Raw genomic sequence first — 16210 nt, forward strand, 5'->3', positions numbered from 1 at the left:
GCTCGGTCTGTGACCTGAAGGCCTCATCTTTCCACTCTTACCTGGAAAATCTGGAAATCCCAGCAGCCGCAGAGCCTCGTCTGAAAAACACAAGCCGACCAGTAGACTGGAGGTTCACCAGGAGGTTCACCGACACGGCCAGAGAACGATGGATCTCTGCAGGTGACCGTTCCTCTCCTGCTGAGAGCACAGCCTTCCTTCAGACAACACGCTGGTATTTATAGCAGGCGCTAATCAGATTAGCTCAAACTCTGACCTCACCTGAACACACACACACAGATAAAACACATGGTCTGCAGTTCTGACAGCTGATTGGACTACAAGAGCAGCAGGAAGAAGGAGGTCACTGCCTGTCCACCGACTGACCTCGCCCGCAGGTCACATGAGGTTGGTGACATCATACTGGAGGTTGGTGACATCATACTGGAGGTTGGTGAGGTTGGTGACATCATACTGAAGGTTGGTGAGGTCAGTGACATCATACTGGAGGTTAGTGACATCATACTGGAGGTGGGTGACATCATACTGAAGGTTGGTGAGGTCAGTGACATCATACTGGAGGTTAGTGACATCATACTGGAGGTGGGTGACATCATACTGGAGGTTAGTGACATCATACTGGAGGTTGGTGACATCATACTGGAGGTTAGTGACATCATACTGGAGGTGGGTGACATCATACTGGAGGTTAGTGAAGTCGGTGACATCATACTGGAGGTTGGTGACATCATACTGGAGGTTAGTGACATCATACTGGAGGTTGGTGAGGTTGGTGACATCATACTGGAGGTTGGTGAGGTCGGTGACATCATACTGGAGGTTAGTGAGGTCGGTGACATCATACTGGAGGTTAGAGAGGTCGGTGACATCATACTGGAGGTTGGTGACATCATACTGGAGGTTAGTGAGGTTGGTGACATCATACTGGAGGTTAGTGACATCATACTGGAGGTTAGAGAGGTCGGTGACATCATACTGGAGGTTGGTGACATCATACTGGAGGTTGGTGACATCATACTGGAGGTTGGTGAGGTCGGTGACATCATACTGGAGGTGATGTCATACTGGAGGTTGATGAGTTTGGTGACATCATACTGGAGGTTATTAATTAAGAGTAATAATATTTATTATTATAATAATTATAATAATGCTCCCTCCCCCCTCTCTCAGTTTGCTCTTCCTCTCTCTCTCAGTTGTCTTCAGTGAGGACAGTCAGTCTCCCGCTGCCTCCTGTGATGATCCTCCGTGTTTAAAACTCTGTCCTCTCCCTCTTTCTCCTCCTCCTCCTCCCCTCTCTCCCTCTCCCTCCCTCTCTCTTTCTCCGCTCACATGTGACAGTGTCAGGGAGTAAAAGTGTCTCCTCCGCCGCTGCTGCTCTTCGCTTCTGTCCGGTTCCGCTCGGTCATGGCTTTTCCTCAGAGTTTCCTCTTCCAGCCCTCCGTGTCTCTGGCTCTTCACTCCTCTTCTTCTTCTTCCTCCTCCTCTTCTTCTTCTTCTTCCTCCTCTTCCTCCTGCGCCTCCTTCAGCTCCGGGCTCCTCTTAGGACCGAGGAGGACGGAGCAGCTCGGTCGGTCCTCCTCGGGCTCCGCCTTCGCTCCGTACGCGGCTTCGGCGGCCGTTTCCCCCGGTTTCACCTCACACCTGCCGTTCAGCCCCGGAGGAGGAGGCGGAGGAGGCGGGGGAGGAGAACCGCGGCCCGCCGCCCTCAACCCTTTTATGGTGAGAACCGGAGTTTGTTTATTTGTTTGTTTGTTGTTTGTGAGTTTAAAAACTGTTGATAAAGTATTATTTTGCCTGTTTATTGTGCCTTTTAATTGAATTTCTGTTTTTTTTTTGTTTATGTTATGGTTTTGTCATAATTTAGCACTTTTTTTCCATTAAAACATTGCATGAGTTACTTTATTTATTTACTCATGTGTTATTTTTATATTTCTTTGAGTGAATTTATCTGGACATAATAAGCTGTAAACAAATAAAAAAAACAAAATCATTGTATAATATGAAGAAATGTGAAGCTTATTTATTTACTTGAAAATCAGAAAAGAACAAAGAAGCGACTCCTTTTATATAATTATATCTAATGAAGCTTGAATGTGAAAATAACATTTAGATTTTTTTCAATATAAACGATTAAAAATAATTTAGAAAACAAGTACAATATAATTAATAATTAGCCTGACTTATTCTATTATTTTCACTTAACGTTTAATTTATTATTTAAAATCACATTATATAATTTTATTATAGGACTCTATTAGTTTATTTATTATATTGTTTTGTTTATTTATGAATGTGAATTTATATTTTTTGTATTATAATTATTATTATTATATGTATTATTATTATTTATAATGTTTTAATGTTTTTGTTTTATATATTGAGGTGTTTGTGTTACATTTTATTCATATAAACAATAGACTATGAGTGATTAACTGACTTTATAATAATAAAATAATTAATAATAATTTTGATTATTATTGTAAAATGTTTATATATCTATATATATATATATATATTTTCAGAAGAGATGCGACCCTCTTCCCTGCGTCCCATTTAGTTTATACTTACATAGAAATCAGTGACAATAAACACATGAAAAGAATTATATATAATATTACACATTTTAAAAATAACACCTGAATGAATACAAATTATATTTATTGTTGTAGCTTTTATAGCAAATTAAATGTGATGTCAATTTGTATTTTTAAAATAACTTGCATAAAAAACGTCATATTTGAGAACTCAGATTTATTATGAATTAAATTTGGGATTAAGATAAAAAAAATAAAAAAAAGTCAGATTTGAACAAAGTGTTCACGTTTTTACCCTGAAAAAAATAGTTATTTCAGTCAAATATGTACCTATTATGTCAAAAACATCTAAATAAATGAAGTTTATTTAAAGTAAAATTAGCAAATTGTGTTTAAAAAATTTAAATGAAAATTCTCTATATATATATATATATATGTGTATATACACACACACATATATTTAAATATATGTCTATATATCATCAAAACATTATAAATAACATCGTGACTGTGTTTCAGACTCCCGGTTACGACCCCTCCTCCTCCACCATCTCCGTGTCTTTGGACTACCACCCGTTCGGGCCCCTGGGGGCGTACCCGTACGGAGACCCCGCCTACAGGAAGAACGCCACGCGAGACGCCACAGCCACGCTGAAGGCCTGGCTCGGCGAGCACCGGAAGAACCCGTATCCCACCAAAGGCGAGAAGATCATGCTGGCCATCATCACCAAGATGAGCCTGACGCAGGTGTCCACGTGGTTCGCCAACGCTCGCCGCCGCCTGAAGAAGGAGAACAAGATGACGTGGACGCCGAGGAACCGCAGCGAGGACGAGGACGAGGAGGACAACATCGACCTGGAGAGACACGAGGAGGACGAGGAGATGATGAAGACCAGCAGGGACGAGACGAAGATGAAGAGAGATGAGGCTGGTGAGTGACAGGAGAAGAATCTCACACACGGTGTTCTAACATTGTTCCACACGTTGTTCTCCACATTGTTCCACATTTTGTTCTCCACTTTGTTCCCACATTGTTCTCCACATTGTTCCACACTTTGTTCCACACTTTGTTCTCCACATCGTTCCACACCTTGTTCTCTACATTGTTCCACACATTGTTCCACACTGTGTTCTCCACATTGTTCCACACTTTGTTCTCCACATTGTTCCACACTTTGTTCTCCACATTGTGCCACACTTTGTTCTCCACATTGTTCCACACTTTGTTCTCCACATCGTTCCACACCTTGTTCCACAAGTTGTTCTCTACATTGTTACATAAATTGTTCCACTCTTTGTTCTCCACATTGTTCCACAAGTTGTTCTCCACATTGTTCCACCCATTGTTCCAAACTTTGTTCTCCACAAGTTGTTCTCCACATTGTTCCACTCTTTGTTCTCCACATTGTTCCACAAGTTGTTCTCCACATTGTTCCACACAAAATATCGTCCACTCTGTGTGAGTCTTCTGTGAGTATGTAATCTGATGTTAATCTGATGTTTCTCCTCCTCTCTCAGCAGGAGACTCCTGTGCTCTGACGTTCGACGGCAGCAGAATTGATGCTGACCTCAGTTTCACTCGTCCAGACTTCACAGAGTCCGTGGACAGGAGACCGCCTCACACCGCAGGCTCCGCCTCCTCAGAGGCTCCTCCTCCAAACACCGCCCTCTGTATGCTGGACCGCACACCGAGCCCTACGTCTAAGACGCATCCGGACTCGTGCGGCGCCATCCAGGGGCCGAACCCGGTGTCAAAACCCAAACTGTGGTCGCTCGCCGAGATCGCCATGTCTTCCGACAAAACGAAAGGATATAATGACACTTCGTCACAGAGCGGGGGCGCCAGAGAGCAGGGGGCCACCCCCACGCCACGGACCCTGTTCGCACACAGCCCCGCCCTGCACCGGCACCTGTACTACACCTCCCCTTTTATCCCGGGATTCTCTAACTCCCGCCCCCTGGGGGCGCTGGAGGGCATTAACGGATTACAGCAGACGATGCTGCAGCGCGCGGAGGTCGTGGCGAGAGACTGTAAACGCCACGGCGAGAGTCAGCTGGAGCTGCACGAACTCACGAAGGGCACGACGCACGCGTAGAGAGCGACCTTTGAGCACATCTATTCAGCGGACTGAAGTGAGGAATTGTGGGAAATTTTTTACTTTGCGTGACACTTCCTGGATGTTGAAGAAAAAAAAAACATATTTAAACAAAGACAAAAAGGACAAAATATTCACTTTGACACGTTGAGTGTTTTTTTCTATGTTTGTGAGATTTTAACGTTTGTTCTGCACAAAACACGAGGAATCATTAAAAAGTAAGTTTTACAAAAACACAACTGAGCCGTTTTTCAGCAGAATTCACAACCTACAGGATATCCAGAAATGCTGCTCAAATATTCAACGGGATTATCTGTCTAATATTTACACACTGCATTGACTTTCATTCATTTAAACACCCAAAACAAAGCTTTATCCTTAACTTAACCTAACCTGATTCAAATCTTAGCCCTGAACTTAAGTTCTGCCTCATTAGGATCAGGGTTTAGCCTCCATGAGGACTTCTAAATATACAACATGGTACTTGACTGTGAATCCAGTCATTTGAAAATCCCTTGATCTCCCTGCACCAAACCCCATAGAGAAAATCACCGTGATTTTAACTTGCAGGGACACAGGAGCTGCTGTGTCACCTCTGGTGCTAGCTGCTAATGTTAGCAACCATGTCCAATAACTTCTACTATCATTCGGCATTATTTTTAATGATACATGTTAGCATATTAGCATATAAATCAGCCACTTTGCAGTCTGAGACACTTACCCTCACTCTCCGTGAAAACAAAATGGCTGCCAGTGGAGACACAAGGAAAAAAACTGATTTTAGCCACTTCACTAAACACTTAGCTTATAAAATCTACATCAGTTTAAGTCTATGATGTCTTAATAACATGTTTCACGTCTTTATCTCACCGTTAGATGGACTTTACCAACAGGAAACTGAAGTTTGTAAACCACTCACTCTCCCACACCGAAGTCCATAGAGGAAAATCAGCTATTTTAACTTGTGAGGACACAGGAGCTGCATGTCACCTCTGGTGCTAGCTGCTAATTAGCATCCATGTCCAATAACTTATGGTATCATTCGGCATTATTTATTATTATTAAAATCTACATCAGTTTAAGTCTACAGTGCCTTAAGAATATGTTACACATCTTTATCTCACTGTTGGACTGACTTTTCTAATGGGAAACTGAAGTTTGTAAACCACTCACTCTCCCACACCAAACCCCATAGAGAAAATCAGCGATTTTAACATTTTTAACATCACGGCACACAGGATGTTGTTGATCCACTTCTGCCTCCATCACTAAGTTTTAATGTGATATTTTGTGACTTTGGTGTCTGAAATCCTTCGTTTAGATTTACCTCAGTGACACAAAGTGACCACACGAGGCAGCAGCAGACCAGCAGCTCCTCTGTCCCTGTGAGGTAAAAAACGCTGATTTTCTGTATGGACTTTGGTGCAGGTGTGCGAGCTCCTCAAGACATCGTAGACTTTAGAATGTGTAGATTCTGATCACTTTTACCATGGTTGTAATCACCAAATCTGATGTTTATATAAATGTTTTTTTTTCTGAAAACAGTCTGAGTGAGAGTGACATTTCCCCCTCGCCACCGGAGTTAAACGCTGTCAGACAAACATTGAGCGTTGTCTCACCGTGGGCCGTCTCACCGCCACGACTGGCAGATGTCGCGCCGCAGTGATGCCACTCAAGCCTCCTGCCTCGCAGATCCCCTGCTCCTCCTCCTCCTCCTCCTCCTCCTCCTCCTCCACCACCTCCACCGTCAGCTCCAGCAGCTGGGCTCACAGGGGCAGAGCAGCAGGCAGCTGTCCCTCAAACTACGCCTCGGTTCCCCCCCAGCAGAGCCACGGGGGCCCAAACCCGTCTGCCGTTGTTCGGTCTGACCCTCCATCATCACACAAACAACACGCCAAGCACGAGGTGTTACTGTCGCCGCGTTCCATTTACGCCGGAGCTCGGATGTCGGAGCAATCCGGTGATTTCAGCTGAAAAAATTTAATAAAAATGTACACAGTGGACCCTTCAACTTTTATTTCAGACCAGGTAGAAGTGTAAAGGTGTTGTTGTTTCCCATGTGCATGTTATTTTAAACATATGTCATATAAAAATATGAATACATACATTTTAAAGCGATAGTTTGATCATTCTGAAGCACGATTACACTGTTAAAGGGTATTTTTCTTCCTTTATCCCACTGCAAACTTAAGTTTGAAAACTGCACCAAACCCCATAGAGAAAATCAGCGATTTTAACATCACAGCACACAGGAGTTGTTGATCCATTGTTGTCGCCATCACTAAGTTCAAATGTGCTATTTTGTGATTTCGGTGGTTGAAATTCTTTGTTTAGACTTACTTCAGTGACACAAAGTGACCACACGAGGCAGCAGTAGACCACTGCTCCATTGTATCCACATGAGCTTAAATCACTGATTTTCTCTATGGACTTTGGTGCGGGAGAGTAAGCACATAATTGTAGATTTTACTTGGTAAACCCTTTGACTCAAATCTGTAATTACTTAAGAATATGTTTCCCACTTTATCTGATGTTTGCTCGCTCTCCCACACCAAACTCCATTGACAAAAATCAGTGATTTAAACTACGAGGACACAGGAGCTGCTGGTCCACTGCTGCCTCGTGTGGTCACTTTGTGTCACTGAGGGAATTCTGAAAGAAGAATTTCAAAGGCAGAAATGACAAAATAAGGCATTTGAACTTAATGATAAAGACAGCAGTGGATCAACAACGTCCAAACTTCTTGTTTGCTGTGATGTTAAAATTGTTAAAATCAGTGATTTTCTCTATGGGGTTTTGATGCAGTTTACAAACTGCGCCAAACTTTCTCTTTAAAACGTATTATCGCTCATATTTTATATGACATATGTTTAAAAAAGAACCAGCACATAGGAAATGATAATAATAATAATAATAATACAGATAATAATAATAGCGACATAAATTAATACACATTTTTATCGACACTGTCTGAAGACACAAAATAATGTATTTTTATAGGAGACTTTTCTTTTTTAAATATTCATAACTAAAAAGCTTTTGATGTGAAATCTACAGAGTGGCGACGTGTGTGCGCACACAGACACACACACACACACACACACACACACACACACACTGAAAACATAAGGAAGTCAAATAAATTCACTTTTTCATGATTAAATAAATTGAATTGAAAAATAAATAGTCTGAAACACTTATATTATGCACACAATCAAATAGAAAGATATAATTGTTATTTGAGGTCAATCCTATTTCATTATAAATTATGATTTAAATTGATGATTCATTTACAGTGAAATTAAAACACACTCAGGTTTTTCTCCACAGATTAAAATAAATAGCACAGAATGTAATAATAATCAGAATAATATGTGTGTGTGTGTGTGTGAGACGGTGCCGGTGATATTTGAAAGAAACAAAGAGAAACTATAAACTATAATGAATGTTATTATAATTATAAATCTATCGGTCTATATTAAAATTAAATATCCACACTGTGGTTATCAGTATATAACAACATATGAAACATCAATGTTATCCATAGGTTTGTGTGAGGATTTTAATCACATTTGCTTAGACCGCCCTCTGCTGCCAGCTGAGCGGAAGTACAGTCCTATAAATTATGTGATTGGCAGCTCATCTATTTCTAAATGATCAACTCTTTTTTTTTTACGTTTTTCTTTTACTGACTTTATATATGAAAATATTCACATTTAAGAAATCACAGAAACGTGTTTGTTTTACTTGTTATTGTTAAAAAAAACCCTGTGTTTCTGTGTGTGTGTGTGTGTTCTTCTAAAAATAGGGTTTTAACCAACAAAGTGAGGTCATTTTTACAAAGTGAGGACATTTTGGCCGGTCCTCACTTTGTTTTCATTCAAATCACTTCCTTAGGTTGTAAACATGCTAAACTCTAATTTTTAACAGAGGTCCTCAATTTGGTACAAAAACCTGTTTTCCAGCCCTGGTGTTTCACACACGTTTTGCTCTGGGGCTCCACCTGCAGACATTTTATGGTACTGCACCCAGTGGTTCTTTATAGATGTCATTCATGAAGTAGATATTTGTCATTTGGTCGATTTATAAAGTGGAACTGCTGGTCCTCACTTTGTCAGCACTTTTACCCGGTCCTCAGTGTGCGGCAAGTACAAGAATGTGTGTGTGTGTGTTTCCTCCTGCAGGTTTTTCTGTTGTTTTTTTTGGGCTCAAAGTGTGAAACAGATGGTGCCATTTTCTCTCTGTCGTTCCTCTGGTGACTCTTAAATCTGAATATCAGCACACAACAGGAAGAAGCTGGAAGGAAGAAACTACCAACACGTTATGACACTTTATTTTACTCATAGACAGGCTTTTCTGACCCGGAAACCAAAGTCTGTGCAGCACTCATTTTTATTTTACACGTGTGGTCACTTTGTGTCACTGAGGTGAATCAAAATGAAGGATTTTTATTCCTGAAGTCACAAAATAACACATTTGAACTTGGTCATGGCGTGCAGCAGTGGATCAACAACTCCTGCTAACTGTGATTTGAAATCGTTGATTTTCTCTATGGAGTTTGGTGCACAAACAGTTTAAGAGTGAAATAAAGCCGCAAACCGTCTTAAAGCTGCAGTATGTAACGGTGCAGAAGGAAGGTTAGTGTGCGGTTACCATGGAGACGACGCTCAGCTTCACTCCTGCGTCTGTCTTTGTGGACGCTTGTCGCCTGGAGGAGGGAGCCCCCTGCAGGCCGTGGCTCCCCCACAGCAGACGGCCTGGCTTCAGCGCTCCGCCAGAGTCAGACGGAGGCATGCTGGGAACTCTGACAGAGCAGGGGCCTGCTGCTGCTGCTGGGCCCCGTGGACGCTCGGCAGATTTAACATTTCTCTGAAGCGTCATCTGTCACCTCAGCTGGGAGCAGCGCCTCCTGCTGGCCCCTGTGGATCGGCGCTGTGCTGTCAACACCTAGGTTTGAGAGTAAGGAGGCGGAGTCACATCAGGGTCAGCGCATCACAACTTATTATCACGTGCACTTGAGGTGAGATTTTAGCCCCTTAAAAAAAGGCTAGTTAATTAGTTAGTTAGGTTGTAGTACTAATTTTAGTTTAGTCTTAGTAGTACTGAGTTTACATCACCTAAAGTACTAAATGTACTCACACACACATTACTGTACAGGCAAGGTATTGTGGGAGTAACACAACTGCGCATGCTCAATGGCGTCCACAACCTGGATATAAACCAGGAAGTCAGAAACTTTTTTTTGGCAAAAAACATAAATAACAACTTGAATTTCCAGGTCATATCATTTTATTCCACTAAGTCTCTCAAAAGTCAGAGAAAAATAATAAATTGTCATACAAATAAATTATTCCCAGGATAAACAAAGGAAGGGCTCTCATCATCTGACTGGTTATATGTATATATAAATATTAGTTTTTTTGTGTGTTTATTATGAGCTGCTTGATCGGCCAAACTTACCTTGAATCATGATGATAAGGTGTATTCGTTTAATTGCTATCTCGCGCGTTATGCGGCGAGATAGCGGTTGTTCCACACGGACCGTTTTAGCAGACGCACATCCAGTATTCAGCTGGAGTGAAACAGTCCGTAAAAGGCAGAAAATGTCCAAAATGTAGGATAATTTCACGCTGAAACAAGAAGCGAACATGGTGCAGTGTAACCACCGTAAACGACAGCTGGCGTACAACAACAACACGTTCTCGATGATTCAGTATCTGATCCGGAAGCATCCGTTTGCTAATGCTAACGCTAATGTAAACATTGACGTTTGTTTACCGGAGCGAAAGGGGCGGGGATTTTATCATACGTCTACCGGAAAGCATGTCGCGTGGCTACTACGTCACAAACGAACAACGTCCCGCTTGTAAACAACAAGCAAAAATGGAGCGGAGCCCGGAGGAGGACGACGACCTGGGCCCGGAGGAGCAGGCGGCGGCTCTTCTGGCTCCGGTTCTGAGCCTCGGTTTTCCTCCGGAGCTCGGGCTACAGGTGTGTGAGTTGTTCCGACTGCAGGTGACCGTCCTGCGGCGGCGGAGGCAGCGGGAGATGCTAGAGAGGGAGCGGCGGCGGCGGCAGTACCTGCGGAGGAGGAGAGCCTTCCTGCTGTCCTCCCTGGCGGCGGCGCTCAGCCTCTTGTCCAGCACCAGCAGACCCATCTGGGTCAGGGACCGCAGCCGCGGGCAGAACCTGTGGGCCACGGCCGAAGCCTTCGACGACGAGGAGTTTAAGGCGCAGTTTCGCGTGTCCCGCTCGACCTTCGACTACCTGCTCGAGCTGATCGGCCGCGCTATTAAACGCCGCAAGACGAACTACCGCGTCCCTATTGAGCCGCGCCGCCGGCTGGCCATCACCCTGTGGTGGCTGGCCCGCTCCGGGGAGTACCGCTCCATCGCCGACATGTTCGGAGTGGGCATCGCCACGGTGTGTAACATCGTGCGCCAGGTCGCAACGACCATCGTGGAGCGGCTCTTCCACCGCTTCGTGTCACTCCCGAGCGGCCAGCGACTGGACGACACCATCCAGGCCTTCAAGGACCGCTGCTACCCGCAGTGTGCCGGGGTCATCGGCGGCGTTCACGTCCCCATCGCTGCTCCGAGGGAAAACCCGGACCACTACATCAACCGCAGCGGCTGGCACTCCGTCATCCTTCAGGCCGTGGTGGACCACAACGCGTGGTGAGGTCACAGGGGCGTAGCTACAGGGTGGAGTGCCTAGGGCCCCCCTGACATGTCATTGGGTCAGATACCAATATTAAAACCTTCCTGCTTGGTAGTTAAAGGGTAATTATGGGGAAATATAGTATGACATGGGTCCTTGAAGTCCTTGAAAAATATTTGAAAATGACATGGGTCCTTGAAATCCTTGAATAAACTTTAAAGGATGAAAGTTTTTGAAAACGACACAGGTCCTTGAAATTCTTGTAAGTTTTTAAAAATCACCCTTAATAGGCATGGGTCCTTGAAATCCTTGAGAGTTTTTGAAAATGACATGGATCCTTGAAATCCTTGTACGTTTCCTTGAAATCCTTGAACATTTTTGAAAATGGCATGGGTCCTTGAAATCCTTGAATAAACTTTTAATTATGAACGTTTTTGAAAACGATACAGGTCCTTGAAATTCTTGTAAGTTTTTCAAAATCTCCCTTAATAGGCATGGGTCCTTGAAGTCCTTGAATGTTTTTGAAAATGACATGGGTCCTAGAAATCCTTGAATAAACTTTTAAGGATGAAAGTTTTTGAAAATGACATGGATCCTTGAAATCGTTGATAGTTTTCTCCTAAAACAACTCGTAGATTAGCAGCAGACTAACTTGTTGCCCACTCTGAACGACAGTGAACATCCTGGTGTCTCGTGTATCTCTGTCCCCTCAGCTTCACCGACGTGTACGCTGGCTGGCCTGGGAGCAGCAGCAGTGCCACGGTGTTGTCCAGCTCTGACCTGTACCTGAAGGCAGAGGACCGGCCTGACGGTTACCTGTTCCCCCGAGAGGTCAGTGCACGTACAGCTTTTCTGTAATACGTTAGTTTTTGACTTATGGTTTTTTGAAGTGATGATTTCTACGGCAGCTTACGTTTAGGATACCTTGAAAATATGTCTTTGACAGCGGTCGATCCTGTCCGACGGCGTGGAGATCCCCGTTCACCTGATCGGCGACGCGTCGTTCCCTCTGAAGCCGTGGCTGATGAAGGGCTACAGCAAAGAGCAGCAGCTTTCCCCCGAGCAGCGCCGCTTCTCCTTCACCCTGTTCTCGGCGCGCTCTGCGGTCGACGCCGCCTTTGCCCGCCTGAGAGGTCGGTGGCGCTGTCTGCTGAAGAAGAGCGATGTCAACATCTCCATGGTGCCCCGAGTGGTCGCGGCGTGCTGCGTCCTGCACAACATCTGTGAGCTCCGGGGGGACGGCTTCCTGCCCGAGTGGAACGTCAACATGGCGCCCTCGGAAAATTACCTGCGGCAGCCTGACATGGAGCCGTACAACGCCGACACGTACTGCACCGCCGAGGTCATCAGAGACACGCTCACTTACAACCTGCTGACTATTCTGCAGTACTGAACACACAGACTTAAACGTCCAGTCCAAGTGGTCAGGTGCCGCGTTCCATTTACGTCGGAGGTCGGAACTGCGGGAGACGGCATCTCTCAGAAGCGAGAGACACTAACTAACTAAAATCATCGACCAGGAGAGAGAACAGGGGTCTCAAGGGTCCTGGAAATCATTAAAGGTTTGTGAATTTGCAGAACAAAAAGGTCAAGACCTTTGAGAGATCACCCTCAATAGACCTGGGTCCTTGGAACCATTACACATTTGTGAATTTAAAAACCCCTAAAACAAGACCCTTAAAAGTTTTTGAAAATCACCTCAAATCCCTCAAAGTTTTTGCGTTTGCAATAAAAACAAGGCCCTTAACAGTTTTGGAAAAAAAATTGCCCTTAATCGTCTCCTTGAAATCCTTGGAAGTTTTTGAAAATCACATGGGTCTTCAAATCCTTGAACATTTTTGAAAATAGCCCTAAATTGACCTGGGTCCTTGAAATCCTTGAACGTTTTTGAAAATAACACTTAAAAGACATTGGTCTGCCAGGCTGCAGTGACTCATATCTGCTAACGTGTCTGTTTTTATCTAACTGTTTATATATAAATAATATATATATTTTTAAAACATTTTAGAGTAATCCTCTTCTTCTACATGTATTCAAGGTTGTTATATCTGTTACTGTTTGTATATACATTTTATATAAAACATTTGATGAAATCATAAAATCCTTTTATTATTATTATTTATATATATATATATATATTTATAGTATTTAACCATGAGAATCTACAAGAGCATTGTTAAATCTTCTTTGTGGTTATATAATAATAATAATAATAATGATAGTAGTGCGTATTAAAAAGTCACATTAGACATGACACAAGACGAAAGAAATATCTAATTGCGACTTCTCGGGCAGATATCGCGATTGCACTTGATTTACGATATCATTTATAGGTTTTCGTTCAATTATTCACTGTTTTTTAGATTTAATACATGCATGAACATATTCATATATAAATATAATCCTATGTTCATAAAGTAATGCACGGATGAGAAAACTATTTAAAACTGTGACTTTCTGACTTTAATCTCAGAATTCTGACTTTAATCTCAGAATTCCCACTTCCTGGCTTTAATCTCAGAATACTGACTTTAATCTCAGATTTATGACTTCCTGAATTTGATCTCAGAATTATGACTTTAATCTCAGAATTCCCACTCCCTGGCTTTAATCTCAGAATTCTCCTGTAGAATGCACCATAAAGAAAAAACAAAACCGAATGGCGGTGCAGAAGTTGGTGGTGACGTGTGCAGAACTGTGTGTGTGTAAACCTGAAATGTTTCCTCGTTGCCTTGTTCATGAAGATAATCCCAATAATCCCTCCTCACATTTGTTTTGAAGCAGTATCTGAACTCAGTTTTGGAGAATGACGTACTCGTTCGTCTGAGAGTCTCCTGATCCAAATGATTGAATTAAACTAAAGTTAAAAAACAAAGAGATCATTCAGGGCCTGGGATCAGTGAGATTCATTTATTTTAATTCACTCAATTGAGTCACAAAAATATTTTAATTTCTAAATTCATTTTATTTAATTTCACGGCAAACACGAGGACGAGGACTGGAAGAAAATATAAAGCGGTTCTGTTGAAGGCGTTTTTCACTCTGTGCCACTAGGTGTCAGTGTTGTAACACATTAAAACAGCACAGGCTGCAAAATTCACATTATTCATTTATTCATCTGATCCCTTAAGTTCTGATTTTTTGTTTTTTTAATACCGCAAAATTAATCTACTATTACCATTAATAATGATAATTAAATTAGATTAGACTTTATTGATCCCACACTCACATCTTGTTGTGTGCGTTATAAAAAAATATATTTTTATATAAATTTTATACACAAATACTACATATAATAAATAGCTATATATATATATAACAATAACAACATTTAAATGTATAATGTATATAACATTATAAAACATACAATACTACTAGTGGTAATATTTATATAACATGCACAATAAATCATGGTACTATTATAATAATAATAATAATAATAATAACGATACAATTCTTTAAAAAAAATAATATCATTTAAAATTTAAAAGATCAAATAAAATGACATTTTTGTGTCACCTTCATGTACCGTCGGAAATCTTTGCTTATGAGAGGTTTGGCAATATTCCGTCTGTATCGATGTTAAAGTCGTCAATCATTTACTGAGACATTTGAATAATTGATCATGTCAGAATTATGTGGTGGTTTACGCTCCCGCCGGCTGAGCATTTAATAAGACCGCGCTCCTTTTATTGTCTTTCTTTTTTTGTTTAAGTAATTGATACCCACGAAACGCTCGAGTTTCCGAGGCGCTCATGAACGCAGCACGCCGATCACATGGCAGGTGTAGTTGCTCCTCAGCTCAGTCTGAGCCGAGCGAGGACGAACCGGGACGAGCGGACAGTTCGGCTCTCACTCACTCTCCCGGTTCTGTCAGTGTGTTCTTTTACACGCGTGGGTGTGAGAGAGAGAGAGAGAGAGAGTGTGTGTGTGTATGTAAGTGTGTGTGGGGGTGTGTATGTCCGTGTTTTTGACCCAAACTGTGGATTATTATCGATAAACAGCGGAGGAGTTGACGCTGCTGAGGTGAGTGAGCTACAACATGACAGCGAGCTAATTGCTAATTACACACACGTTTAACTTTAAGGTTTACACATAAACGCATGTTTTAATATTATTCTTTCTTTCTTTCTTTGATCGATTAATCTGTGGAATATTTTCTAGATTATTCTCGCTTGCTTTTATGGAAGAGGATTAGCGCCAAATGTAAACAAAAAAACTGGGAAAACAGCCTGAATTTTTGGATTAAAGTCACTTCCTGACTTCTCAGAATTATGACATTTTTCTCAGAATTATGTTGTTTTTTTCTGAATTCCGACTTCTTGACTTTAATCTCATAATTTCCAATTTACTAACTTTAATCTCAGCATTTCCGATTTCCTGACTTTAATCTCAGAATTCTTACTTCTTTTTAAAATTATGATTGATTGACATTAATCTCAGAATTCTGACGTTTTTCTCAGAACTCCGACTTCCTGACTTTAATCTCAGAATTCAGATTTCTTGATTTAAATCTCAGAATTCAGATTTCCTAATTTTAATCTCAGAATTTCCGATTTCCTGAATTTAATCTCAGAATTCTGATTTCTTGGCTTTTAATCGTAGAATTCTGATTTCCTAACTCACCTCAGAATTCTGACTTCCTGACTTTAATCTCAGAATGCTGACTTCCTGACTTTAATCTCAGAATTATGACTTCCTGAGTTTAATATCAGAATTCTTACTTTATTTTCTCAGAATTATGACTTCCAAACTTTAATCTCAGAATTCCGATGTTTTTTCTCAGAATTTTGACTTTAATCTCGGATTTATGACGTTTTTCACATGACCATGTGTAAATGTGTCCTTTGTACTTGAAGCCACTTTTCCATGGTGACACTGGTGCTTCTCTGGCTCAGTCATGTGTTGTCAGCCCGCAGC

At 41.9% G+C, this 16210-nt stretch overlaps 2 protein-coding genes across 2 annotated transcripts; both read left to right on the forward strand.

The window, feature by feature from the left end:
- Positions 1 to 1404: 1404 nt before the first annotated feature.
- Positions 1405 to 4630, forward strand: LOC310931122 (Iroquois homeobox protein 5a-like; the record flags this gene model as incomplete). Its single annotated transcript, XM_083894232.1, has 4 exons — positions 1405 to 1464; positions 1507 to 1719; positions 3054 to 3465; positions 4056 to 4630. 4 exons carry the CDS (start codon positions 1405 to 1407, stop codon positions 4628 to 4630), a joined length of 1260 nt encoding a protein of 419 aa, XP_083750358.1.
- A 5867-nt stretch (positions 4631 to 10497) lies between these two features.
- LOC310930208 (uncharacterized protein) lies at positions 10498 to 13330 on the forward strand. Its single transcript, XM_083893122.1, has 3 exons — positions 10498 to 11307; positions 12004 to 12121; positions 12237 to 13330. Exons 1-3 carry the CDS (start codon positions 10514 to 10516, stop codon positions 12681 to 12683), a joined length of 1359 nt encoding a protein of 452 aa, XP_083749248.1. The 5' UTR covers positions 10498 to 10513; the 3' UTR covers positions 12684 to 13330.
- The last annotated feature ends 2880 nt before the right edge of the window (positions 13331 to 16210 follow it).

This window comes from Microchirus variegatus, assembly GCF_963457635.1.
Source record: "Microchirus variegatus genome assembly, chromosome: 8".
NCBI lineage: Eukaryota > Metazoa > Chordata > Actinopteri > Pleuronectiformes > Soleidae > Microchirus > Microchirus variegatus.